The sequence below is a fragment of the Amphibalanus amphitrite genome, unplaced genomic scaffold (assembly GCF_019059575.1).
Source record: "Amphibalanus amphitrite isolate SeventyFive unplaced genomic scaffold, NRLGWU_Aamphi_draft 000446F_arrow, whole genome shotgun sequence".
NCBI classification, from domain to species: domain Eukaryota; kingdom Metazoa; phylum Arthropoda; class Thecostraca; order Balanomorpha; family Balanidae; genus Amphibalanus; species Amphibalanus amphitrite.
This window is the reverse complement of record NW_024881940.1, coordinates 284,138-311,428: the sequence shown is the minus strand read 5'-3', so window position 1 is coordinate 311,428 and position 27,291 is coordinate 284,138. Positions and strand designations below refer to the sequence as shown.

The following is a 27,291-nucleotide window of genomic DNA, read 5'->3' as shown; positions in this document are numbered from 1 at the left end:
AACCATACACTGACAAACAATACCGTAACACGGAAAGGACAAGTGCCTCGACAATGCATTTCAGTGTCACTCTTGGGATCACGTGACGTGCATGAGTCAGAGCAATAAGAATGCCCGTGCACTTTCTAGTTACATTGTCGATGTGCGTTTCATAGTTGAGATGGCGGTCAACGTAAACACCCAGGCCGTTCTTGGCGGCTCGCGACTCAGCAACAACAGTGCCACAAAAGTGAAGGGAGACTAAGGGCAGGTCGCGCAGCATCGCTGGCGTACCTAATACGACCATTTGTGTCTTAGCTGTGTTAAGCATCATGCCGTTAGCACAAAACCACTGATACATACGGTGTAAGGCGTTCTCCATACAGGCCACCATTCGCTGCACGTCACGTTTCTTTCCGCTGACCAACAGCTGTGTATTATCTGCAACTGGACAATTGTTACTTCATCTGAGACACTGAGGCTGAGGTCGTTGGCATACAACATGTACATGACGCATGATAGCGCTCCGCCTTGAAAAACACCAATGTTATTTTCTCGTGAGCGCGACAGTACGTTCCGTCCTTTACCGGCACACAGCCTAACCTGCTGAGTGTGATCAGACAAATAACTGCTGAACCATTTCGTGTCAGGTCTTTTAAGATTGAATTAATTTAATTACTAAGCAATGATGTATCACAATGACATTGAGCTTTTCATACCTGTAGGTTTTTATCCCATTCATCTCATAGCAAATCAACCCATCACCCACTCCTGCGTTTTTAAGCTATGCTACTCGGATTCGCTCAGAAACACTCCGAGTCCTATCCGATCAGACCATCTGTCCCCGCTCCACTGAGCCGACTGAAAAGATCGCATTTATCTGCCCAATGTAATCACGACGACAGAAAACAGGACAGGGCAGCTCCCTTCTCAGTAAAAAAAAAAAAAAACAGCACTATCTCAAATGGGTCCACGATCTCATATGGATGAAGGGGGATGAATCTGAATGGCCGACGAGAGAAAATGATTGAACGGTGTTTTTTTGTTGTTGTTGCCGGAGCGATTTGAGTTAGCTGGTGATAAACATAATAGGAAGGGATGGGAGGTGATGGAGAAGGGATAGGTGACACACATCAGTGGGGTATATGTCAGATATGTGATATTCTTAGATGACGACCTCCTTTATTGTTAGTGTGCTATAAAATTACATTAATTTAGATATCATATTCTGAGCACCAGACAGTTTGTGACCATTTCTAGATAAATTATGTTAAATTGTGGTTGCATGGACGCATTAGATGGTTTTTATTTAGCCTCTTTTTCTTGTCTGAATTTCATCTTTAAATCCCTACCTTTTTTGTGTCCCTTTTGATCGTCTCGCGAATTATATCTAAAGTTGCTGGTAATGAATTTTTGAAAGAGTTTGAAGTAGGAGAGATTGAACCAAACTTCAAGTAGCTAATGAAGCTTGATTTCATTCCAAATATTTAAACATCGCTCGCTACTCGGGCTCAAATTGCATTGCATCGCTTCGCTGACGCCTGTGTCGCGGTGAACGACCTCTCTATGACCGTTCCTCACCTCCGACCGCAGTACCATGGGTGACAGACAGCCGGTATGTTCCGCAATAGGAGCCGTCATGGTGCACGCGTCTCGGGTATAACGCTGTGACCGCAATGCTGTCACGCCGCGTGTGCTTCGTAGGTCACCGATCCGGTAATGTTATGTCAGGTCGACACACCGCGTCTCATGGGCGCAGTTTTAGGAAGTGATTTACTTTAGGCATTCCTTACGCTATTTTATACCTGACGGCTATGGCTTACAAATTTGCATTTGAAGCATTTTCATCAATCATGCATATGAAGCATGATAAAACCGTTCAGAATGTGTATAAATATCAGCAATAAACGTAAATACGCGAAGTACATTATACCGGACGCCAACATAATGTCAATAATGAATAATGAACGTAAATGTGTGCTGAAGAATGTGTACTTACTGACAGTGCAAGACCGTCAAACTTCACCAAGTGCTAACTTGGCATTAGTATTTGACCCTGGTGCCATCGACCATGGACCAGCGGCCGCCCATTTCTGCGGGTTCAGTCTGGTATCAAGCTGCGATGGTTCTTCAGCAGGTGGTTCCCTGGTTTGTGGTTCGGAACCGTCCCACACGACTGGTGAACCATATCAACCGCTGTGCCGTGGATAACCGCCGTGCGGTAACCCGTGAACAAGTGTCATTTACTGGAAATTGTTGAGTTATTGTTCGACTCGACGGCGCTGAAAGAATTAGACTTCGCCATTGAAAATGGTTTACAGATACTTGTTAGAAGTGTTGACCGTTTTAGAAAGATTGTTTATAATTTGGCAGGTCCTGAGTTCTTCAAGGGGTATTAAGTACCCTTACAGTTTGAGCTTGAAGATACATTTGAGTCTAAATATTATATGAGAATAAATATTCTTACTTAGCCGATTCAAGAATGACAGCAGATGAATAGGCATTGAGGTCCTCATCCGTTCTGCACGGGTACACGTTCACATATTTGGCTGATGTAAGGTCAATCCCACCACTAACGAGCTCTCTCGAGAGAACCACCGCCAAACCCGCCAAACCAGAGGATAAACCAGCACAACCCCAGCCATAAGTACCGACGTGGAATGAAAGCAAACGAATGGGTATTGGCGTATTAATTCTACAGGGTGTCCCAGAAGTCTTGAAGCTTTTTTATTTTTGTCGTGTGACCTTGCTATGCCACCGATTAAGGCAAATGATGCCTCAAACAAAAGAGAATGAACTGAAATTTTGTATTTTCATGCGTAGAGCACCACTTTAGTCAGGTGGCCCCCGTTGTGAGTCGCATAAGAACGAGCGCAAGAGATCACGTTCTTCGCTGCCGCCAAGATCTCCCGATTTGCGAAACACCGGTGTCGCCATGCCCGTTGCTTGTCAGCTTCAGAGCCTTATTCCATGAAGCAAGCCAGGAAACAGCGTAGGTATTGACCCCAGACCCCAAGAAAACATTAGCAACATAATGATTTACTGATCAGGAAGTCTTCTGAGATGTTTTCACGCATCCATTACAAAAATAAGGCTCAGCTGCTTGAGCGCGCTAAGCAACAGCCCATTTTAATCCTTTCATTCGTCGCATTATTATGGGGCTTAGACAAATATCAACCTGTCACAATTTGTGACACAAATAACATTTGCGACACATATTTATCATGGAATATGTGTCGATATCAATCACTCCTCCAACCCGACCGGTAGCCCAACCTCATGTCAGTGACCTCTGATGACGTGTCAATGACGTCATTGTGTACCGGACAGTAGCCGGTCGGTGACCACGCTGACCAGTGGACCGTGGCAGCAGCTGACCGCTGGTGACGTCATGATGGACCGTGGTGAGGTCAGCTGGCAGCTACGAGTGAATTTCCTTGCCGGAACATATGAACATGACACATAGGTGTTCATTGCTTCTTGCCTTAAAGTCTCATAATTAGATCGAAACCGCATGGCTTCTAAATGCATGACGAGTATTCCAATGATGGTTTTGATGTGCACAAGCGGTAATAATTGGCCTCAGAGTGATAAAAAACTTAGTAACAAAACATATATTTTATGAATCGCTATCTGCACTTGCATAAATGTTGTCAAGCGGAGAACGGCTATGGACTATTTTGTTTGATATCATATTTGGGCATTGTCAGATTGCCAGACCAAAGGTCGTACAAAACTTATCTCAATTTGGCACAAAACCTGGAAAGTGTCGTCTGACACGTGAGCAAGCTTGTCAGGAGTGCAAAGACAAACCAGAAGTGTCTCCGCGAAGTCATTCGTCGCGGCCCGGCCGTCGTCGATGCCGTTGTAAAGTTCCCCGGGCGTGGCCTGGGCGAGGAGCCGCACGGCGCGGCGGCAGGGCAGTGGTGCGCGCTTCCGTCGAATTACGGTCTCATGGTTCATGCCCCATGCCTCCGTCATGGACGTGCCTTCATGCCTTCATGCCTCCGTGGCTGCTGCTGCTACTGATCGCTTAACGCTGGAATTGATAGGCTGTGCTATTTCAGTTATCTGGGTTTGGAGCCGACTGTATTTTGTATAAAATGACCGTTGACCAATGACCGAACGGTCGGTGACCAGTGACCGAACGGTCGGTGACCAGTGACCAGTGCAGTGACCTTTAACTGATGCGGTCCGTTTCTGAGTTCCCAGATTAGATACACGAGCCGGACAGGGAAGCATACTGGTTTGTTATCATAATCCGTCTGTCAATTCTACTATCGATGGCTTTCTTCGTGAGCTACTGAGGTGGTTTACTCCTTACGTCGTAAAAGTATCAGCCATCGAGTTTAGTCGATCGCTGCTAACGTTTCAGGGTATCTTTTTCTTCCGAGTCCAACGTCTAAAATCCAAAGCTTTCCCATTCGTATTTCATCAGCACCCCAATGTTTCTCAATGAAGCTGGTTCGTTTTAGGAGAAACCACACGATCCAGAAATGGAACAAACGCACCAAATGAACAGACGCGTTCACCGTCGTCGTGAAGCGAATTTCAGAAACCCAGGACCAGCAGAACGTTGAATTCTCGACCAGCTTGAAGCGTCAGTAGTTAAAACCTCGCAAAACACGTCGCCTGCCTTGTAGAGGAGTAGCCAGGGACGTTTTACGAGCGCAGTTACTCTCAAGCTAGGCTACGTCCGCCATCCATGCCTGATGAGGTTATTCTGGGGCTAAATCTGGCGAGGTCCTCGGTGCTTCACTGTGCTTTAGGGCCTGTTACGTGCGGCCAAGGGAGGAGGCAGGAGGGCATACTGGGATATGGGGATGGAGAAAGTTCCTTCTGAGACATTTGATCTCCTGTGTGCGTATACTTCCGTCGAGGTCGGCGTCCTGTCGCCCGAGGGATGACCCCCTTCCTCAACCCCTCCCCCCACGCACACAATTACCCCATCCGTGATTACTCTCGGAGTAATGTAATCCCCTGCCTAGCCGTGTTTCGCGACCCATTACCTCCTGGTCTTCTCCACCCCTCTCTCTCTCCTCTCCTTCACTCTCTCCTTCGTCGGAGGGCGACGGAGGCTGGTGTGGGATAAGATTACATCATTTGCATATGATCATTAGGAGACCACCGACGCTGCCTCGTCAGTAGCAACAATTGATTACGACCTACGATTGAAAGAAGTGGCGAATTGTTGAGTCATCTTACATCAACCCTCTCGTTACGAAATGTGAGTCCCAGTTTTCATCAAAGCATTTCTGAGCGGCCGTCTTTCCTACCGTCCAGCCACTTTGAGCAACAACAAAGACACAAACAGCCACAAGACGCACATTTCTTGTTCCGCAAATCACGTTGGCTGGAGAACATGGCTTCGCTTTTAAATTAGGCCCTCTCGCCAGTTGACCAGATTGGAACCTTTCCAACAGTGTGAAAAACATCACAGCCAGGTTTTTCAGACGTTCTTCAAGTTACAAAGAGGAGGGATATAGTGGCAGAAGGGAGTGAAAAAGAGGAGTCAGGAGAGAAGGGAACGAAAAACCGGAAATAGCGAAGTTGTTGGCATTTCAAGATAAATTTCAAAATACTGAAAAACACGCATGGATTGATACCGAGACGGACCAGCAGACACACACAGTGATTACACACACATAGACGGACCCAGCCAGAAGATACACATACATGCACGACGCCCGGCTAGACAGACAGACACACAGTCAGGCAGACAGACATGCGTACTCATACGATACGGTGGCAGACAGTGACAGAGCAGCACCGATACACACAGTGTGAGGGGAGAAGGAAGAAGCCCTGCGGAATGCCGGATAGTGTCCCAGATGGTGCGATTCTCACGACCAGGGGAACATCAATAGGTTTATCTGAGTGATCGTGACTGAGGCGACAGTTGTGCATCCTGTAGGCAGTGTAGGTAGCCGGTGCCGAAGTTGTCTACCGTAGACGGCGTAGCCAGCTAGCGGTATAAGTACGCACGCGTGATAAGTAAGTTTGCAAATTTGCAATGCAGAGCAAGCTTTTCTCGACGCGCTATCATCTTCAAGTAAGGCTCGACGAAGACTTTGCTTTTTTAGCTGCTCACTGCTCACTGTGCTCAGTGCTCAGTCGCATGCTTCACAGACTGAAAATTAGTTTCTGCCTTTCACTTTGCTTTATATCTGTTCCACCGTCCACAATTAATCAATTTCTTCCCGTCCACCGCATCCCAGTCTGGCTCACTCCACTTTTCCTTTCATTTCAATTAGAGCGCACAATGGACCACTATTGCGGCATCGATGGTTCACCTGGCTCTCATGTTACGACACCTCTGTCTAGAGGAAGCTGTGGTCACTTGGCGGTTGTGCTCAGCTGTCTGGAAGCTCGACCTTTTGACCCTCCGCCACCGCTAGCTGTGGGTCCATCGTCCCATCGCTCATGGGTGGTTTGCCGAGCAGGGTTTATGAGCTGGCATTGCGGGAAAATTGTTTTCAGATAGGTCTGAAAGGTGGGGCGATGTGGCAAACGAGAAAGTTATCTTAGAAAGAAGGGAAGTAGGCTTTGAAGAATCGAACGCTCATAGAAATTAAGTTTTATTTCGGCTTATTATTTATGGTACGCTATTATTCTCTTTCTGCATGCAGAATACTATCATAATAACTACCTAATATATAAATAAAGGAAAGAAAGATCCTACATATCTGAACTTCCAAGAAAGTGAGAAAAAAATAATAGAATGTGCAGTCCTTTTTCCTTGGTCTTTGGGCCTTTCCTTGTCTTGGTCTTTTCTCTTGATATATGCCGGATGTGTTATATAATGTTTTTAAAGGGAGATAATGACCTTTTTCCACAAAATCTGAGTTAGGACCATTTTCTGACAAAACACAACAAGTTATAATGTAAATTAAAACCATTTTGCTCAATTCGGTACCTTGCCGCAAATATCTCAACTTGAAGTCACGTTAGCGGGGAGCGCTGAAAATGACCGTTGAATAAGGACTTACATCACTTTTTGGTACTTGCATGTAATTTTGTAAAATGAGCGTATTCCTTACATTTGATCTTCATCACATCTAGTTAGTTAATGGTCGTCTATAGTGCCTTCAAAAGATATTCATGGTTTGGGGGTGGTTTATGTCTAAATTTACGCAACTATTTTTCCTGTTCATCATCTGACGCCATATGCTACTATTTTAGTATAGCAACGACTCAATTTTGAATCGGTCCCGCCGACTGCACAATAAAAGAAGATAGATACAACACTTTTGCGGCATCACTGAAAAACTTATGCAGTACTGCTATCAAAATTCTCATAACACCGTTCGACAAACCTGAAGTCTTTTTGAAATAAATATGCTTGTATTTTTCGCTTCAGGCTCTGACGCCAAAATAATGAATATCGTAGTCGTAATCGCAAAATTTGGCTGCGTTTCTGGCGCATGCCGTTCATTTGTGGCGCTTGGAAACTTGGAAACAAAGAAGCGTAGGCACTATGTACCCCCGAATTAGAATCTAATTAATTCTAAACCGAATTAACTCTAATTCAAATTAGAATCCTTACAACCAAGCAACGACAAGGCGATAACATAAACAAAAACCCAAGCGTCGCTGTTTGAAACAAAAGCGCCATATACTGCGACTTTTTTATAGAGAAGGACAACGCATTTCGGTGGGTGTTACAAGTACTGCAAGTAGGTACTGCTTCTTTTTTGCAAAAATAAAAACCTTTTTCACATACGAAAATGTGCTAGGAAATTTTCATATTTTATAGAAACTACAGTAGAAATAGTATAGATGTCGAGTAATTTTTATTTAAGAAAAAAGAAAGCTCATTATCTCCCTTTAAAACACTTTCAAAGCTGAGATTGGGCACCAAACAACCTTCCTCAAACTTCCTCACGTGCCTGGCGCCCTCAGCAGCAGCTGCCGCCGTCCCGTGCCCGGGCGCCGGGCTAGGAAGCCGTGCAATCTCGCCCTGCAGTCGCGCCGCCGGGCGGCAGGAGGCAGTTGGACGGTTTCCCCCACCGTTCTTAGTGTCGAAATCGACTGCCGTCGGCGCCGACGACGACAGGGGAGGGAGGGGAGGGGGAGGTGAGCGGCAGGGGCTTCCCTGCCGCCTTCACCTATTTTTGAGCTGTGATACATAGCATATAGAAATGTAGAGAGGAAGTGAGCTAGTATGAAATTGCGTCTGTTTCTTTCAGTTCTAGCCTCTAGGTAAAGCAAGCAAATTTTCCACGGCTATTTCAAGGACATAATAAGCTTCACATTTGAATCAGACGGAACATTCTAAGGCTTGTCATATTATTACAAAATTATGAAGACGCATGCTAATGTTGAGTCGAGATCAACATAATTAGCATATGAAATAGGACGGTTTCAGTTTCGAAGTCTTTGACTTGTGTCAACGTGTTTCAAAAACGTCCTACGTTCCACAGAAATGCAACATCCTAAACAAGCTCAAATGAAGATTCCACACCCAACCGACGTCCAATCTTGTTAAGATTGACCTTTCCTTCGACGAGAATCGCAGATGTGATGACATTTGGACATGCTTGGCAGTTTGGCACCTTTTGTCCTCTGCGCACTGCAACCAGATGGTGACATGTCCTTTCTGTTATATTGCAGGCGCCTCGGCGGCCTCCAAGGCTTACCTGGAGGCTCTGAGCCGGCTGGGTAGCTGCGCTACAGAGTCGGCATCACATGGCGCCTCAGATATCGGTAAGAAAACTGGAAAACAATAGATAGGTACTGCAGTAGATGCAATAAATGCAATATGTCCAAATGACATTGATCTACACGTTCTAGCTCTCCAAAGAGTAATGTCCATTACTCTTTGGAAAGCTAGAACGTGTAGATAATTTTGCGTGTGCTTGTTTAGTGCCAATCATCGACAAATTTACTCGTTTAATTATTCAATGTTACTACCTATTGTCTAATGATGCAAATCCTAGACCTATTATAAGTTGCAATGCCGAATTTATGTAAAGCAAAGTAGACTTTAAAGTTTATCTTATGTGAAGTCGTGAGTCTTAATTAAAAATATCATTTTCAGCATACATTGCAGATGTCTTTCACAGCCATTATACTTTCGGCTGATTGATCACGTTCCTAATCGTTCCTGTCTTTGTTCCACCGGTGACATCGCCTGCTGAATCTGCCTCTCAGTGGCCGTAATATCCTCTGACCGAAACTGTCCAACACAGTGTCCGTTCCGATTTAACGCAGATGAATAGCCAACCATTTAGCTGCGGCGACTCACAACGCGGGACGCTTTGTCACTGGTCACGTGATCGCTTGTCAGCACCCGCCCTCAGGGCATTAGCCACGGGGAGGGGTGGGAGGGGTGGGGGCTCGAGAGGGGTCGGCCGGACGCCTAGGGGAGGTTGTAGTATGAGTAGACTTAGAGCAAACCCGGCGTCTGTTGGGATATCCAACAGGACGTTGCCCCGGGGTAGGCTCAAAGACTGATGGGTGGGCTGGGATATGTGAGGATCTGTTGCGCTGCTCAAATGATGAAGTGCAGATAGCTTCAGATGGGCCGCTGAAAATGTAATACAGAAATGCTGACCAGTGGTCATAGTTCGAAATTGAGCGTTTATTCGAGCCGTTTTTTTTTTAGAAAACGGACAACGCGGAAGTTGAGAGCGCTTCCTGAGGCGTTGACTTTAGGTATGCATGGGCTGCATTGTAAAAAAGTAAGCAGCTCATAATCTTATGCACAGCTTTGCAAGACAAAAGGCAACTGCCTAATATCCATGCATTAAGCTGCTTTACAGATGATCCTAGAAGTGTTTGAGTGTAGTTATTGGGTGAGAATTCAAGCTCTGAAGTGCCAACGTTTATTAAAAAGTTGAGTAGGTAGGTACCGACGAAATGATAAAATGGTGTTCGTTTTGCAGTTTGAGCCAGAACACTTGTAATCCATATATTCAACAGGCATTCACTATAACTTACAGCCTAAGCATTGTAAAACTAATGCATCGTCGCCGTTTCGCCACTTCCGCGTTGTTCTTTGTGACCGGGAAGCGGCCTTCCGCTTACATTAGCGCACAGCAGGGTGCTCTGAGGGTACAGACAGGGGCTGTCGCCCTCTTCCCTCCCTCCTTCCCTCTCTCTCTCTCTCTCTCTCTCTCTCTCTCTCTCTCTCTCTCTCTCTCTCTTTCTCTCGCTCTCTCTCTCTCCCTCTCTTTCTCTATTTCTCCCTCACACACTCTCTTTCTTTATTCTCTCTCTCTCTCTCTCTCTCTCTCTCTCTCTCTCTCTCTCTCTCTCTCTCTCTCTCTCTCTCTCTCTCTCTCTCTCTCTCTCTCTCTCTCTCTCTCTCTCTCTCTCTCTCTCTCTCTCTCTCTCTCTCTCTCTCTCTCTCTCTCTCTCTCTCTCTCTCTCTCTCTCCTCTCTGCAGTGTATGCTATCAGTCTGTTGTCAGTCCCAAGTCAAAGCTGGACGATTGGCGGATGGCCAGATTTAGATACTGTCGCATAAATACAGGCTGTGTCAGGGCAGGGAATATAGACACGTTGCGTTCAATGATGTGAACTTAAGTCACAGTCGAGGTGGGAAGAGAGAGAGAGAGAGAGAGAGAGAGAGAGAGAGAGAGAGAGAGAGAGAGAGAGAGAGGGGGGCAAAGAGACTAAGATAGAGCCAGGGAAAACGAAGGCATAGATAGAGTGAGGAAGGGGAGGAAGAGAAAGAGAGAAAAGAGCGAGAAAGAGTGCGCAGAAAGGAGAGAAAAGAGACGCGAACGGAAGGAAGGAGGGTGCCGCCGTACCGAATGTCCCCCACACGAGGGCGAGGAAAGTAATGTGATTTACGTATTATCCACGAGACGCCGATGACTGGTGTTGGCAGTCGGGGAGTGGGGGAGGAGAGAGGGGAGGGGAGGGAGGGGAGGTAAGATGGTGGGGTGGAGACACACGTCGAAAGGGAGGGAGTGAAAACATCAGCGGGAGACGACAACACATCATAACGGGAGGGGAGAGCCACACTCGAAGGCGGGAGAAAAAATACAGAGCGATGGAAGGGTGGGCGTCTGCTCGTGCGTGTGTGCAAGCGCAGGGAAATGCCTGCCAATATGGTCATTAATACCTACCGTAAGGTGGGGCTATTTGAGACAGTGGGGCTATTTGAGACAGTATTTAAAATTGTTATTAAATAAAAACCGTTTGAAATTTCTGCTTAATTTTTGCTCAGGCGATTTACCGCTCAATTCCACACCTTTCTGAGCAAAAATATTACATAAAAATCAAACGCTCTTCATTTTATAGCGATTTTAAATACTGTCTCAAATAGCCCCACTGTTTCAAATAGCCCCACTTTACGGTACTCTAAATATGGTAGTTGGTATTAACGACTTTGTTTTACGAACAAGTGTCATAGCGGTGCACGTAAAGCGGTGCAATTTATACATTAAACAGCTCTGATCTGATTTTACTGCCTCTAGCACGTGCTGATCGTTCCGCTAAAACCCTATTTTTTACACGAAAGGCTGGGCATTTCATTGATTTTAATGTCATCAAGAGTACAATGAAGTACAATAACTTACGATTATTAATACTTTTCAGTTTCCCTGCACTTGTTCCTGCACTTTTTTGCCACTGTAAAAATATAAAAACAGTCACCGAAGGCGCTAGCTATGTCCCTCAGCGCGCAGCGCCCGATCGCAGACATTTGATCAATCCGGCCAGAGCGGAAGCAATCCTATTTCCCGCACCTCCCCTCTCTGATAAACCCTGCACAAAGGATAATTGCTGCCAGATTAGGATCACTCGGCTCCATTCCCGGGAGGAATTATCTACACTCGATGTTGATTTAATCAGTAATGCTCAATGGCGTCCCTTGGACCTTGGTCATCTTATAACTGGTGTGACCTCAGAGTTATTTAAGGGTTATTTTGTTGGTCTATCCCTTATAATTTTTTTGAAGTGGTGTTTTTTTATTGGCAGCTATGCTTCAGGCACCTTGCGACAACAAGTGAAATAAAAGCACCATTATTGTCTGTTGAAGAATCCGTGCTTCATTTTACGGCTGTTTTAGAATGGCGCTACACTGAAAACAATTTCACCCAAAACTGGCGAGTAAACCGGTGCCTCGCGGGTACCCCTATCCGCAACCATTTTTAACCACCCTCCCAGGAGTCAATTTAGGACATAACACTTTCGCAATTCACTCTGGAGAGTAGTAACCCTCCACGACTATTCGCGCGCCAGTGGCTCGCGACCCCTCCATCGAAAGGTATTCATCGACGCCTACCTGGCAGCAGCGCCCCACAAACCCCTAGGAGATGGGGTTACCCTCCACGCCTACCCTTCGCCGACCAAGTCACGAGGGCCAAAAAAACTCCCACGTTTGACCATATTTGCGGGAAAATATCTATATTATAGCAATCTCGCACCTAGGAAACATCGGTGAGAAAGTTTCACACCCGTGGGAAAGGTCAAATCGAATTCCCATAGAAACTTCGACATGACTCAGTCACCGGCAGTCATGCAGACCGCCCGAAATCAAGGAGATGTGTCGCCGCTGCTTTCGTGACCTATATAAGAATCAAAATGGTCTCACTTGGTAGTTTCGGAAGAAAAAGCGTTGCCAATCGTCCCGTGATGAATATTGCAGAGATTTTAAAGATGCACCCTAACAATTTTACTTTCGCCCCCACTTGAAAACCGCCAAACAATGTGCCAACATATCATTGGTTCAAAAAAAAAGTTAAAAAATTGTTGTAATTCAAAACTGTATGAGACAACGCCATCTAGTTGTAACAGTAGATCCAACTCCTTCAGGGCAGGTTATGTAAAGGTCGCCATCCACGGATACGCGTTTACGATACCTCGAGTAGTTCCAACTCTTTCAGTGAGGGCTGTGCCAATGACTCGACACCCGCGGGAACAATATCCGGTGCTGGGTAGCTACCTTACTGCAGACTGTGGGTACAGTGCATATTTACGAGTAATAAGGCAGGCAAGTCTGCTTACCCTCTAGCTAGAATCTGGACATGGCGAGTTAATACACATATACCACCCGCAGAGCAACGCTTAATTCGCCAGCTTCGGGTGAAATTGTTTTCAGTGTACTCATAAAGGTTTGCTGTTGACCTTTTCTTTAGAAAAGATGAATATCCAGACTCATCATCTCAATCATCTCACGTACAACAGGGCACCGAAAGAGAAGCTCGAAGCTCCAAGGGCTAGTCCGCATGCCCCTAGCCAAAAGATAAAACTCAGCGAGGAGACAGACCCGGGGTGACGTGGTGGTTCGGCACCATTTAGGCCGGCGCGGTGGTTGGTCGGTTTTATCGCTGAAAATCACATCAATCACGGGGATGGAAGAGACGGGAAAAAGAGACAAAGGGAAGCACGGCCATAGCGGACCGCTAAATGGGGCGAGGGGGACAAGGGGACAGCTAAATGGGGGCAGGCGGGGAGGAGAAAGACTGGGGAGAGACGGCACACCGTGGGCTGGAAAATCGGTCAAATAGCGTGACGAAATGCTCGTTTGGTTCGTTTGGTGTAAGCAAGGGAGGCTGACACTTGTAGGGAGAATATCACGGAGAGAATCTCATCTCAACTCAACGAACTTTTAATAATAGTTACGTATGCTGGAAACGTAAAAACAAACTAATTTTGTGATAATCGACATAAAACTCGATCAATTACGTATGTTGATTAACTTAATTTTGGCGTTTTTAAGAGGAACTCAAACAAGGAGTCCGCCAGTGTCGATAAGATTAGCTTCGGGTGGTTTTTGCGCGCTAAATAAATATATGAACTTATTCCTTTATTTTATTATCATTTTTTGTGCCTGTTCCAGCACACTTTGCCCCTGTTTGACTGTTTGCACGTGATCGTGCCTGGTTGTTAATCACCTCATTTATTTTTTCCAGGTGAAACGCTGAACGACATCGTCCAAACCTATTCAGAAATAAGGAACCATGAGCTGACACTGGTAAGCAATCACCACTGGCCCATGTAACAACGCTTGATGTTTCAAAAATCAAAGCACTCGCTTGGGCGTTGTAGCGATATGTTGATCAATGAGCTACGAGCAAGGACGTCTCATCTTCAACAATGCTATCGCATATCAATTCATTTAAGTTAAAATTATCATCGTAAAGAGACCACTGCATTCATTTATAGCCATCAAACTCTTTATTCAAAGCAGCTCAGCAAGTTGTACAACTGAGGAAATTATACTGCAGGACTGCGCTGCCTGTATTGTATGTATGTATATGGTTTATGTGTGTCAATGTGTTTCCCTCTGTAATGCCCACCGAATGGTGGTTAGTGGGAATATGAAATCTCCTCTGAACGGCAGCTAATGGCATTCCATGACATCCCTTCCATCTAACTGACATTCTTTGGAAAATCTCAGCGCCTAATATCACAGCGACTTCCGTTCGCCCAGGGCTAATCGGGTAGCATTTCATAACCGGCGTTCTCCCCTATAAGCTGAATGCCACTCTAAGCTTGACCTGATGGATACTAGAAAGGTTTCCGTTGTACATACTTGTGTTACAAATTACAATGGTTCATTTCTAACCGGTGTTCTTCCATGTTGCTGAAGGCATTCTACGTGAACCTGATGAGGACTTAAATGTTTGGATGTGGTTCGAACTTCGAATGCTACCTTTCTAACCGGTGTTCTTCCCCCGCAGCTGAAGGCATTCTACGTGGACCTGGTGGCGCCGATGGAGACCAACATTGAGAAGGACTGGAGAGTGGTGCAGGCGGAACACAAACGGTTCACGGCTCACTGGCGGACGCTTCAGGACAGCTTTGGGCGAGCTCAGGTCAGTATGCAAGACAGGAGAGCGTCCGTTGAGCTCAGGCCAGTAGGAACAGAACAGGAGAGCCATGGATGAGCTCAGGTCAGTTTATTGGGGAGCTTCGGTAGAGCTCAGGTCAGTGCACTGAACAGGAAACTTTCCGTCAAAATCGGGTCAGTTTGTAAGACAGGAGAGCTCGCGACAGGTTAGTATATGGGCTTAGGACAAGAGCTGCGGCCCGGCACAGGTATGAGGTAGGGGCACACATCAGGATGCTTCGGACGAGCATAGTCAGTTGTACATTACAAGAGAACTTTGGAAACGTTCACTGCTCAGATGGGGGAGCTTCCGACAGCTCCGGGTCGGTACTCAATTACAAAACATCGGAGCTTTAGACAGACGGGCTCATCCGTCAGTCACCTCTTGCCGCCAATGGCATTCCCAAAATATACACATGAAAGCACCTGCCTATTATGCTACCGCATACCTAACCGCTTAGCCGCGCGCTAAGCTGTTTCATCTTTGCATTTAATTTTCGCCGAATCGGCGGCTGCTTGGAAAGCCGCTATCGCTCGCGGACAGGCTGCCAGGTTTCAGAACAGACGTGCTGGCAGCCCACGTCTTACCGAGAAACCTTAGCCTGGCATCGGAAGCCAGACGGTGGTCGGGCACCGTTCAGAGAACAGTGACGGCGGAGCCCCGCGACTCTGGGGCAGGCTGAAAGATGTCGTACTGTTAGCTGTTGTACCAACAATTCATGTCGTAATGACCACACCCAAATCCTCTCTAGTCTACTTGTCTAGTCAGTTGACTGTTACGACGCTCTTGCGTTGTTCTATCTTACCTTGTCGTTTTGACCAAGTCTTTTACTTTCTAGTCTTGGTATCTAGAAGGTTTCTTCTTTTGAAACACTTGTTTTATTAGTGCGACGTTATGGGCGCAAAATGACCTTTGCTGTCGGCGCGCCCTAAAGCCTCAATAAACAAACAAACAACAACAAACAAATCGTAATACGAGCAGTCGAGCTCTAAATAATGAACATTGCCCGCGGTGCCTGGGGGTTCCGGGGCTGATCTGAAAGCTACCCTTCCGTACAATACATATTACATGCATAGACCACATATAAATATCGTGGTTTAAGACATAAGCTTCCGATATAGTAAGCGCATGACCCCCATGCCGGCAGGTTGGTGTGAAGAAGAGTCAGAAGAAGTTGAAGAACAGCAAGAGCAGCACAATGCTGGACAAGGAAATCAAACAGATCCAGAGGTTCGACGAGGAAAAGATCAAGTGTGAAATGTTCCTCGAGAAGAGCCTCAAAGATGTAAGGAAAAACTAATGATTTCCTTTAACCTGCTGTCGTCTTTGAAAAGTGTTGAATTGGGCTACATAAAACGAATAAACTTAATGAAGCAGAGCAGCGTAGTCTTAATTATCATACCGTTTATATGAGGACCTCAACCACACGTAGCCCAGAAACCTGGTGCTTTGATATGTACCTTTTTATATTTCGTTTATGCCATGACTGACCTGAAGACCTTGCGTTTTTCACAGGTCATGACCCAGGAAAGGAGGCGCTACGGGTTCGTACTGGAGCGGCAATGTTCGCTGGCCAAACACTTCCACGCCCTGCACAGAACGGGTGAGTGATCGGGGTTTTATCACTCGCGACTCCTGTATAAGTTTGGTGGGAATATTAATATGTAGGTACTGTAGGTATAAAAATTGAAGAGAAGTTTACTGTCCTAGGCCTAGAACTTTGTCTTGAGCAAGATGTTTGTTTACTGGTCAACCGTTTCCTTTCCATGGACGTACCAAGATCATTTCACAGATCATATCACAGCACGGAACGAAATACTCGTATGTGTAACTTCTGATGTTTACAATTGGATCCATTTTAAGCGTTGTCGTCGTCCACCCGCGACTTATCTATTATTTTTCCATTCCTTCAGGAGAGAGCTGTTTGGGTCCGAAATTGGAGCAATGGAATCAGGTGGCCCAAACTAGGGAGAAGCTACGCTCCGATGTCGACAACTACTTTGGAGTAGAGCCTTCCCAGGTGAGGATAAAACGTTGTTTGACAACGTTATTGTAGGTATTGAATTAAGTTAAAAACTAAGATGGATGAAAGAGGTAGGTCTAAGGTCATGCAGCTGATCCATCTCGAAGTGCATCATGAATGCTGTCAAAGCATCGAGTTAAAATAGTTACGTAGTATTTGTAATGTGTGAACGGGGATGCGGAAATCGGGTTCCTGCTATCATAGCTAAGCAATTGGAAGCGTTTTACCAAGATATAAATCGCTAACCCGCCTGTGCTGTGTTCCAGTTTGAGTCAGCCTCCTCCAAGGACAGCAGCGCCATGCTGAAGCGGAATCGCTCGGTGGACAGCAGTGTACTGACCTCGCCTGACCAGTGCCGGCTGATGAGGACCCGGTCCAACTACGAGTTACACTCGTCCACCAGCTCCTTACATAGTGAGTGTACCAGCTCTCTGCGCCAGCTCTCTATACAGCAAGCATTTAGCGACACTCTGCGTGTAGAATCATGTGTGCCGTTAGAAGATATGGGGCATGTGGTATAATTAAATATGTCATTTTTGCCCAATTTGTTTTATACCTGTGAAGATTGACCTTTTCGAGTGGAGGAATAGGAATCATATACCTCCAGTGAATTTTTCCTGCCGTCCTAAGTCCTAACGCTTTCGTCCTTCCATGGCAATGCCAAAGATGTCCTCTCGGGCAATATCGACCACCTTCTTCCTGCGTCCCAAACCAGGCCGCCGGGGCAGTCCTGAACTCCTCCTTTTTCTTGCCAGCCAGCGTTCTCAGCTGACCTACCGTCGGCAATTCTAATCGCTCTCATCATTTTCTCCGTCAGTTTTAACTCACTCCTCTTCGGCAGTGTTGTCTGACTTTGTGGATCTGACCAAGTCAAATCTAACCTCTTCTCTCCCCCGGCAGTGATGTCCGACCCCGTCGAACCGGAGGTACCCTCTGCCGGTCCCATCCGACCAGCTTGGGACACTGACTCCAGCGACTCGGCATCAGCCGGCTCCCACAGTGCCGAAAGACCGCTGGTCAGGGCGATCTACGCCTACCTGAGCAGCGGCGAGCATCAGCTCAGCTTCCATCAGGGGGATGTCATCGCCTGTATTGGTGAGAGGGGGATTCACGAGGGAAATACTGTATCGTTGGAGTACTTGTGAGCGGGCATTTCACGAGGGGCACGTCATCGCCCGTAATGATAAGCAGAGTTTCTTGAAAAGACATAGCATCTCCTGTGCTATTGTACTATGTATTGGTGTGCTGGGTTCCACGAAATATTTTGGCGTTTGGGAGAAGAGCTGCGGAACGAGAAATCAATGCCCTGTTTTGGTTCCGCTTGGTGGCTGATTCTCATGTGAGCTCGTTATACATATATAAATAAATGTGGTAGTTCAGTTTTCATATCGGTTAACTTTATTTGTAGGCGTGGTTTCACGAGACAGCGTGACTAGTTCTCCTACTGAGGGTCTGGCCTCTGGGCGTCTGGACTCTCACCTTTGGCTTGCCGCCCACCACTGAACCCCGTCTCGTTCACAGGGGAGCGGAACAAGGGCTGGCAGTTTGGTGAGAACGTACGGACCCGCCGGTGCGGCTGGTTCCCCGCTGCCTACACCGAGCCCGTGACCGACTCAGCCAGCTCACAGGGCTCAGAGTCCAGCGCCGAGTGAGTCACCGAACGACTCACCGACTCACGGACTCACTGACCAGCTTACTACTGACTCTGGGACAACTCAGGGAACGACTCACGGCTGACTGACTCTAAGACTCACTGTGGACTAAAGGACCAGCTCACAGCGCCATCTGACCTTGATAGCACCTCCACACTGGCACTGTCCTTCCTGAAGGCTACGCAACGTCTTCGCGATTTTGGGGTTGAAGTTTGAACGAATGGCGTTTGAAGTCAGTTCTTACCTGCAATGTTACAACCGTTACAAACAATGTGAAGCATTGGGAGGGCAGTCTCCTCAATAACAGATTCCACATTTGTAAGGCAACAGGCTTACCTCCCCCCCCCCCCCCCTATCACTCTTCACAGAGCGTCAGCCCCAGGCAGCCGGCCGCGCTCACTCACCGTCCGGCCGGAAGAGGCGCCACTGTCGCTCTCCACCTTCCGTCCGTCGCCGCCAGGGGCGCTGCCTACACCCAGCCGGCGGCCCACCAGCGTGCATGCTGAGCTGACCAGCCGACTGGCGGCGAGGAAGGTACGAGCTCTATATAACGGGGCGGATAATAAGCGCATCACGCAGCTTTGCAACGTCTTGCAGGATGCCGGATCACGGATGTGGGGTTTTGCACATCGATGACACAGCTGCAAGGGCTCAGACCTTGTGACAAAGAAGTCATGCCCCTTACCTTAGTAAACGGTCGGGCATGGAACTCGTAACCCCAGCCATGACTTACAGGCAGGCATGACGCTTCGTCGTCTTCTCTTTGAGGGCTGTGATATGCGGCGAAGGTCACCAGGCTTCAGCGCATGGGGGGAGGGGTATGGCCGCATTGTCCCCTCCACTGGGTCCTCCAATGCATCAGCCCACCCTTCCTTGTTGACGATGACATAGTCTCGTGACTGATCCTTGCCTTTGACTGATGAGCTCCTGTCTTTTTGACTGTTCCTGTCTTCATTTGCAGCTCAAACCTGCTGGTACATCTGGACAGCTGCCTCCACCGCCACCGCCGCCGCCGCTGCCTCCAGAAATGAAGCGCTCTCAGACTACACCGGTACTAAACGGACCAGCTGACACCAGCCTGCATAGCTCCAATGACTCAGGTGAGGAAGGAAGAAAGTCTTGTGGAAGCAAGAGGAGCGCGACAAGTCAGGCACCTCCAGACAAAACCTAGGCTAGGTAATGTGTTAGAAAAGAGCCAAGGCTTCAGCGAGGGTCAAATGTCGTAGCGGATTCTTGAGGTCTGAGGATGGTGGTTGGGGCGGGTTCATGTAAAAACAAAAGGCGCTGTTGTCTGCCCCTCATGCTTTCCGCAGCACTGACAATGATACGGATTGTCCGCAGGTTTTGGAGCGGACCAGCACCCTCCTGCGCCGGAACAGTTCTCTTCCGACCCGCGGTCAGTGAACGAAGGAGGCCAGAAGTAGCCAGTGGCTGCCTACTAACCCAGACCCTTCGGAGCAACCCCTGAACCCTGACCTCCCATTCCTGCTCTTCATCTCAAGTCAAAAATTGACCTAGCACTATTCTGTGTATGCTTTTATAGCTCCTTCTGTATTTCTAATGCTTTGTTTTTCATAGATGTTTGTGTTGTCGATTTTTTAGTTGGTTTGCTTAAAAACTTAGTTTAACCTCGTAACCTTAGTTTTATTTTCTTCGTGTTTTGTTTGCATTTTGTTTGGTTTACGTTAACACTGCGGCGTGGCACCAGGTCGACGGCCGGAGGGGGTCTGCCTCAGACCCGCCAGGGCTGGCTTATCTTCAGCCAAGGCGACGACACGGAGCTTCTTCGGCCCTACCTGGGGCCATCCGGCAACAAGGGCGTCCAGTTCACGGAGGAACCGTCTAGCGGAGAAGGCAGTCGCAGCGCATCCCTTCTCGACCACTTCGTCACCATCGACCGCAAGGCCCGCCGGCGAGCGAGTCGAGCCCGGCTCGGCCGCAAGGCCTCTCTGCTGCGGGCGTTTCGTCCGACCCCCGACCAGCCCCTGAGTTCCGACGAGTTGTGGCGAACGCCGGAGGTGGAGCGGAGCGGGTGGTCCTCTCCGCCGGCCACCATCCCCGAAGAGCCCTCCGAGCCGGGGCGCACCAGTCCTCGCTCTCTCTCCGAGTCGGACCTCCTTGACCTGGACTCGGGAGACACCCTACTTCTGGTGCAGGACTATCGGGCGCTAACTGTGGCAGGAGTGGAGAGGAGAGCCACCAGGGGTGGGGAGAAGGAGAGGTCCAAACCCGGTCAGGGGATGGAGAAAGAGGGACGACGAGCTGCCGCGGTGTTCGCTGAGGAGTCTGCCGTGGAACATCTCAGTCCGGAGGAGCCGGTGTCGCTACCGGTGGAGAGAGCCCCCTCGTCACGCCGCTCCCCGGCCGGGTCTTCAATGTTCCCTGGCATGGCCTGCCTCAAGTCGGCCGGCCGCGCGAGACGCTCCACATCGACAGCTCCTCTCCAGTCGATGACGAATGTCATCGGAGACGATCCCGAGCCCGTCAGCCTTCCGGTCGACATCCACGCGTGCGCCGCGCGTCGCCGCCGCGCCGTGGACGTCGCCCGTCGCCGCACAGTGGGAGCTCTCGTCAGTGAGAGACCCTCCGCCCTGGCGGTCAGCACCGCTCGAAAACACGACACCGTCTCAATTTTCCAAACGGATGCCGAGTACGAAGAGCTCCGCTATGACGCCGCTCCGGCTCCGGCTCCGGCTCCGGTGTCGTCCGGAGCCGGACGCCGGAGATCCGGCTCCTCAGAGCTCCGGCGGCACCACAGTGTGGCAGCTCCGTCTGTGAGTGAGAAGCTGCGTCAGTTCAACATCGACCTGTTCAACTACGGCAGCTACTTGTCGAGGAGGCTGTACCTGCCGGAGAAGGACAGTAAACTGGAGGAGACTGAGGAGGGACAGCGGTGCGGGCCCTGGTACGACCTGTGGGCCGCCGACAGCAGCTGCCGGAAACAGGTACATGGCGAGGAGAGGAACGGGATGGGGGATGGAATAGTGAGAGGATACGGGAGGGGCAGAATAATGGGGAGAAGGGACGGGAAGGCATGGCTATTCGGTACAGGGGACACCGACACTCGACAGGCTTGGCTATGAAGTCAAGGAACGCATTGTTGTTGGTTGTGTAATAACTCGAAACGGGGATGGGTCGGCTTCTCAGTCGGTGTCAAGAGCATGGGCTTTATTCCAGATAATTTGTACATGTGTTTACAGTTGCACTAACAACTAGTTGCCCCGCTAAGACTCCTAGCACTTATGTGGCATTCATTCACTGAAAAAGCTTTTACCGTCGTTTAGATTCTAGGAGTGTCCCTCCCTCCCCTGCACATGGCGTGCAAATTCTGGCTACGCCTTGAGATGGCTTAGTTTAAGTTATATTTTTATGTCAATTCACACTGCGTAGGAATTAGTTAATCTGTCGTTGTGATTATTCCCTAGTTTTAGCCGCAAATAACCTGCAATTTCCTTCCGCAGGCTGAACACGGCGAGGCTGCGTCGACCGCCATCCACCAATGACCGATCAGCACCGCAGATCACGTGATCACTCGACCGGGCAATCGCCTGATCACGTGTCTCAGGCAACCAGCAGCAACCAATCGGCGCTCAGCTATCGACGACGAGCTGAAACATGGCTAAAAAACTTCTAAGAACCTCAGTGGACGTCTGCTCGGAAGGACTTGGGAAACAAGAATTATACGGCAATGAACAGTGAAATCGGTTACGACGGTTGTTAAATGCAGTGGACCAACCGTGAAGTAACGGTGCAGCTACAACTACTACGTTGATTTTTCATTGAGTTGTAATCGGATGAACTACGTTCGAGTCCCCAATGTGCGGTGCCCAGTTCTTTCGTTACTTTACGAGGGACCAGGAAGGTCCCTACGATATGCAGTTAATGTTGTTGCACTGTATGTTGTACCGCGTCAGGACGGGTTGTGTGGGAGTTGGGGCGATCTAGTTGGGTTACCGTTGACGTTTAAGCGAATTCTTCTAGATGTTATGTGACACGGAAGCAAGTTTATATTTGTTTTTCGGAAAATTGCCTCGCTATCCCGTTGTAATTATCTGATACTTGTTTAGGATTAACATATTCAATGCATTTGCAAGTTAAATTCCGCGAATAATTAAGCTGCTGCAAATCCTACTCTGAGCTATCATTTCCAGCTCCACTCAGTCGCCTATCAGTCACGTGACCCTTCATGCCGGGTCGGCTATCCTCTATGCCACGACCACGTGACCCGTTAGGCAGGGTTGGATGCCCGCTACACAGTGAACGTATGTAACATGGGGAAGACTCATGGGTCCGCTATCCATGGTGAGGCGTTGTGTCTCTCTTGCTGGGCGTCACGACTGGACGCAGACTGACGAATATGGTAAATGTGAACGCTAACCAAAAATTTAGATAGAACTCGTATCGTTATTTTTGCAAGTATCCGTCGATGTAGAAATAAAACTGTTTGTGGAATTGATGAGATGTGTGATTGAGTTAAGTGTAGACTTTTGTAAAAAATGGGTGAGTGAATGTGAAATATATACCTATCTTATATGTATATGCGACTATTAAAAGTGGTTCATTTCTGCGTTTATTGTTGCCGATGAGGGATGCTTTTAGACGGATAGCTGGAACAAGTAAGCACAAGACTCAGATAGCGGATGCTATGGCTAGGAAACGCAGCCAGTCGTACAAGACAGCATAAAGATAATGATCCATCTCGATGAAACATGGTCATTTGGAGAGATAGTCATCACGACAATCCAACAAATGAATAGAAACGGTGTATTCGCCTTATACAGTTTTCCACAATTTTAGGGACTAAATGGATTGACTAATGAATACCTCGTGTTTAATTACATTATACCATGAGAGCCTCGAAAAAAATTATAATAATAATCTATATCAGCGACTGTATCGCCACACATCTCAAACTTACTTTCATACGAGTAGGTAGGTATTAACGTCAATTGCACTTTACCCTAAACAGCAGTCAGCTCGAATCCCACCTGATGTCGCCAACAGGCAACAGCCTATAATGTCGCTATCCGGCTTTATAACTTTCCTGCCCTGAGAAACTCGAGCTTTCCCACCCGCGCTCATTTCCAGACCGTCTTCCCCCCGGCGCCGCATCTCGTTCCTGCCCGCTGATTGGTCGGACGGTGGACCGTCTCCTAGGGGGCGGGGCTTGGCCGGCGGCGGCTGCGGGCGGCGGGGGAGGTTCTCACGGGACCGAGCGGCCGCAGCTCCGCGTGGTGTCGCCGGGTTGTTAGTTGTGTTTCAGATGTGAGTGAGTGAGGTTGGGTGGAATCCGCGTGTGTTGTGCGTGCATATATTGCTCAGTGATCAGTGTTAGACGCATTTATGGTCACGGGTGCAGCTGTCCGTGGGAGGATAGTGTGATGTCAATCGACATGAATGTTTGACCAGAAACGCAGCGAGGGGGACGGACGTCATCCATGGCATACTTCAGCTGGTGAGTACAGTCCTTCACGTTGGGTATCGGCGCTAGGATTCATTAGTGACGTTCTGAACGTACATATTATGATATCGGTTCACATAATCTTCCCGACAACTTTTATATTTAATACATTATTCAGCATGGCTCCATGCAACAATATCGCCGTAGGTTCGCAGCAAACCCATTGATTGGGTATTGGAATACTGTGTTGGCCTCAGGTGATCACGGGTTGTCATATTGATCAATCATTATCTCTCGTCTAGCTACAAGCTACAAGCTAACGCACACCTAAACCAAAGTTCGGAAGTTGACTTTACCAACGAGTTACGACACGATATTAAATTTTAATTATACCTACCTTCTTGCATTCGCTAACAGCTGAGGAGCCGGTATTCAGTAGTCACTTTTATACCAGGACTAGCACAGCTAACCTTTGGGGCTCGACCCACCCAGGCCTGCCCCGTACCCGGGCTATAGCTCGGGGGCACGGTGTGTTCAGAGTAGGGCAGAGGGGCCGGGGACGAGAGAGAGTCAGTCTTGGAGCAGTGGTCGGCGTCGGATAGCAGAGGGCTCTGCGTAACAGGACACCAAAGTGAGTGGACCAAGCTGTCAGTCGATATGTTCTAGTAGCTAATTGACTTGCGTTCTTTGCATCGCCATACTTAAGTTTTGGTGGCTTGGGGAATGCAAGTAAATGTGTGTATGAATAGCATGATAAATGATAGCATGAGCATGATAGCATGATATAGCATTGACCGATACCAAAGCCTAGGGGAGAGCGGGGCCAGTTGAAACACGGGGTCAGATGAAACATGGCTTTATTTTCAACAATATGCAACATATGGCGTTGCCGACACCACTGCGCATCCGCGCTCGACCACTTTCTTTGTCAACGGCGTTTGGGCGGCAAACGGACGGTAATTTTGATTTGACACTTGTTTTTGTGTCTTTGAGGGGCGTTTGGGAGAAATCGTTTTTATGAATATTTTGTGATATCGCATATACATTTGTTTGCTGAAAGAAGAACTCCTGGCTCCGGAATAACACCTTATTTGGCCCTTCATTCAGCATGATGCCGTCCCTCCAGCTCGTTTGACATGTGCTTTACGGCGCGTGCGAGATGGCGGGAGCGGATGGGGTCAATTGAAACGCTTCTCTAAGGGTCAGTTGAAACAGGGCCACAGGCCGTTTCAATGGACCCCGGTGACCTTTGCAATGGTTATTGTTCAGGGGCTGTAAACATTAAAGGAAATAGTCCACCTTTGAAATGAGCTTTTAAACTGAAATAGTAGTTTAATAGAGTTCAATTTTTTACCCCTTTTCTCCAGCCTTTTGCTTGAAAGCACACTATAGTCTGAGATATTTCTCATTTTTCTCATCCGCCCATTTTACCATAGTCTATGTACTTCATGTCACCTATTATGAGGAACTTTGCACTTTTAGCTTTCCAACGACCTATTGAATGTAGCATTTGGAAAAGTAAACCGGACAAAATATCTCCTTAAGAAAGTGGCCTTAAAGAGGAAAACATCCCATTGTTAAGGATAGGTGCAATTGACGGTAAATGTCAAGTTTACGTCCTAAGCACATTTCAATGATATTTCTTTCATATTCTTACATATTTTGACATGCTGAATCCAAAAATCATACTTACATGTCTCGCAAGAACAAAATCATCACCAATACACTAAGCAATTACACCTTCGGACACCGCACGATCAAAACACGTCAAGAGGAAATCGAAAGTATGCAGCGTTGCCATTGATGAAAAATATTTCCTGTCGAGAAATAAAAACAATCAATATATGATAAAAATAAAAAAGAAATATATAAAAAAATATTTATTTTAAAAAATATAAGAAATTAAATAGCAAAACAACAAAGGGGAAATGTTGGGAACCGGGGTTATTGGGTGGGGAGGGTTAGAAAAACAGGGAAATGTTGGGAATCGGGGTTCATGGGTGGGGGAGAGAAAAAATGAAAATGACATCATAGGGAAATGTCGGGAACCGGGGTTTGTGGGGAGGGGGATGGAGAAAAATACGATAAGAATGGTTACAATATTTGGGAAACTTTAGGAATCGGGGTTCTTGCCTCAAATCTAGTTGTTACCTGACCTGGCCTGGCCTGCCTGGCCTGACCTAACCTAACCTAACCTAACCTAACCTAACCTAACCTAACCTAACCTAACCTAACCTAACCTAACCTAACCTAACCTAACCTAACCTAACCTAACCTAACCTAACCTAACCTAACCTAACCTAACCTAACCTAACCTAACCTACTGATTTTTGCCTACCGGGGATAAGGAAAAAGTTGCTTGCAGGAATAGATTGCAGGCAAGAGTAAATCAAATATTTTTAGGTTAAGTGGTCATGCATCAGGCTTCAGGCCTTCGGCCTGAAGCCAGATACATAACCACTTAACCTAAAAATATTTGATTTACTCTTGCCTGTAATCTCTCCTAAGGCATTGCCTTCGGCACTGCGCTGCTTCGCCGCGAGAAATATTATGACAACCTTATTCACAGTTGAATAGCAACTGTTAGATATCATTCTTGATTTTGGCCAACTTTGCACAAGTACCTAATCGCCCCCCAGGCCCCAGTTCTCAGGATTTTCCTTTCCTCCCCCCCCCCAACCCAATAACCCCGGTTCCCAACATTTCCCCTTTGTTGTTTTGCTATTCTATTTCTAATATTAATATTTCTTTTTAAATTATTTTTTTTTACATATTTCCTATTTATTTTTATAATATATTGAATGTTTTTATTTCTCGACATTAAAAAAAGACAAAATATTTTTCACAAATGGCAACGCTGGACACTTTCAATTTCCTTTCGATTTGTTTTGATCGTGTGTTGTGGGAAGGTGTAATTGCTTAGTGTATGGGTGATAATTTTGTTCTTGCGAGACATGTAAGTATGATTTTTGGATTCAGCACGTCAAAATACGTAGGAACGTGAAACAATTATCATTGATATGTGCTTAGGACGTAAACTTGACATATACCCAATTGACCCCATGGGCTGGTTCAATTGACCCTCGCATCGGGGTCATTTGAAACGGGCGTAGAGCTGTTTTATAAGCGTGCGTTTGGCAGCAAAATATGTTTGAAACATAATTTTACATATCTTAAAATAAAGCCAAAAGAGTATATTTTTTCATGGTATTGTGCATTTTTCGATATGACAACTAGATCTCGCTGTGCATGTCAATATATAAAAAGTGGTTCAACTGGCCCCGCTCTCCCCTATACCTACCTTAGGATAACCTGATGTTCAATGATTGCAAAGCCCAGGGTGGGTGACGGCACGTGATCGCCTGAGGCGGTGGGGGGGGGGGGGGGGTAAACATATCTTCGTCATTTAATGCTCAATGCAATCGCTGCGACTGCGAAAGAACGCGAC

At 47.3% G+C, this 27,291-nt stretch overlaps 1 protein-coding gene across 1 annotated transcript in view; it reads left to right on the top strand.

Moving 5' to 3' along the window:
* The window catches only part of LOC122391616, a 54,975-nt gene extending 32,077 nt beyond the window's left edge, over nt 1-22,898 (top strand). The window contains exons 3-16 of the mRNA XM_043385730.1: nt 8,593-8,685; nt 13,847-13,908; nt 14,618-14,752; nt 15,915-16,052; nt 16,283-16,370; nt 16,681-16,787; nt 17,057-17,204; nt 17,691-17,885; nt 18,312-18,438; nt 18,811-18,976; nt 19,404-19,542; nt 19,784-19,838; nt 20,151-21,387; nt 21,904-22,898. Of these exons, the coding sequence (XP_043241665.1) occupies nt 8,593-8,685; nt 13,847-13,908; nt 14,618-14,752; nt 15,915-16,052; nt 16,283-16,370; nt 16,681-16,787; nt 17,057-17,204; nt 17,691-17,885; nt 18,312-18,438; nt 18,811-18,976; nt 19,404-19,542; nt 19,784-19,838; nt 20,151-21,387; nt 21,904-21,945 (2,732 nt within the window). The 3' untranslated portion in view covers nt 21,946-22,898. The remainder of the gene's footprint in view (nt 1-8,592; nt 8,686-13,846; nt 13,909-14,617; nt 14,753-15,914; nt 16,053-16,282; nt 16,371-16,680; nt 16,788-17,056; nt 17,205-17,690; nt 17,886-18,311; nt 18,439-18,810; nt 18,977-19,403; nt 19,543-19,783; nt 19,839-20,150; nt 21,388-21,903) is intronic.
* Nucleotides 22,899-27,291: the final 4,393 nt, after the last annotated feature.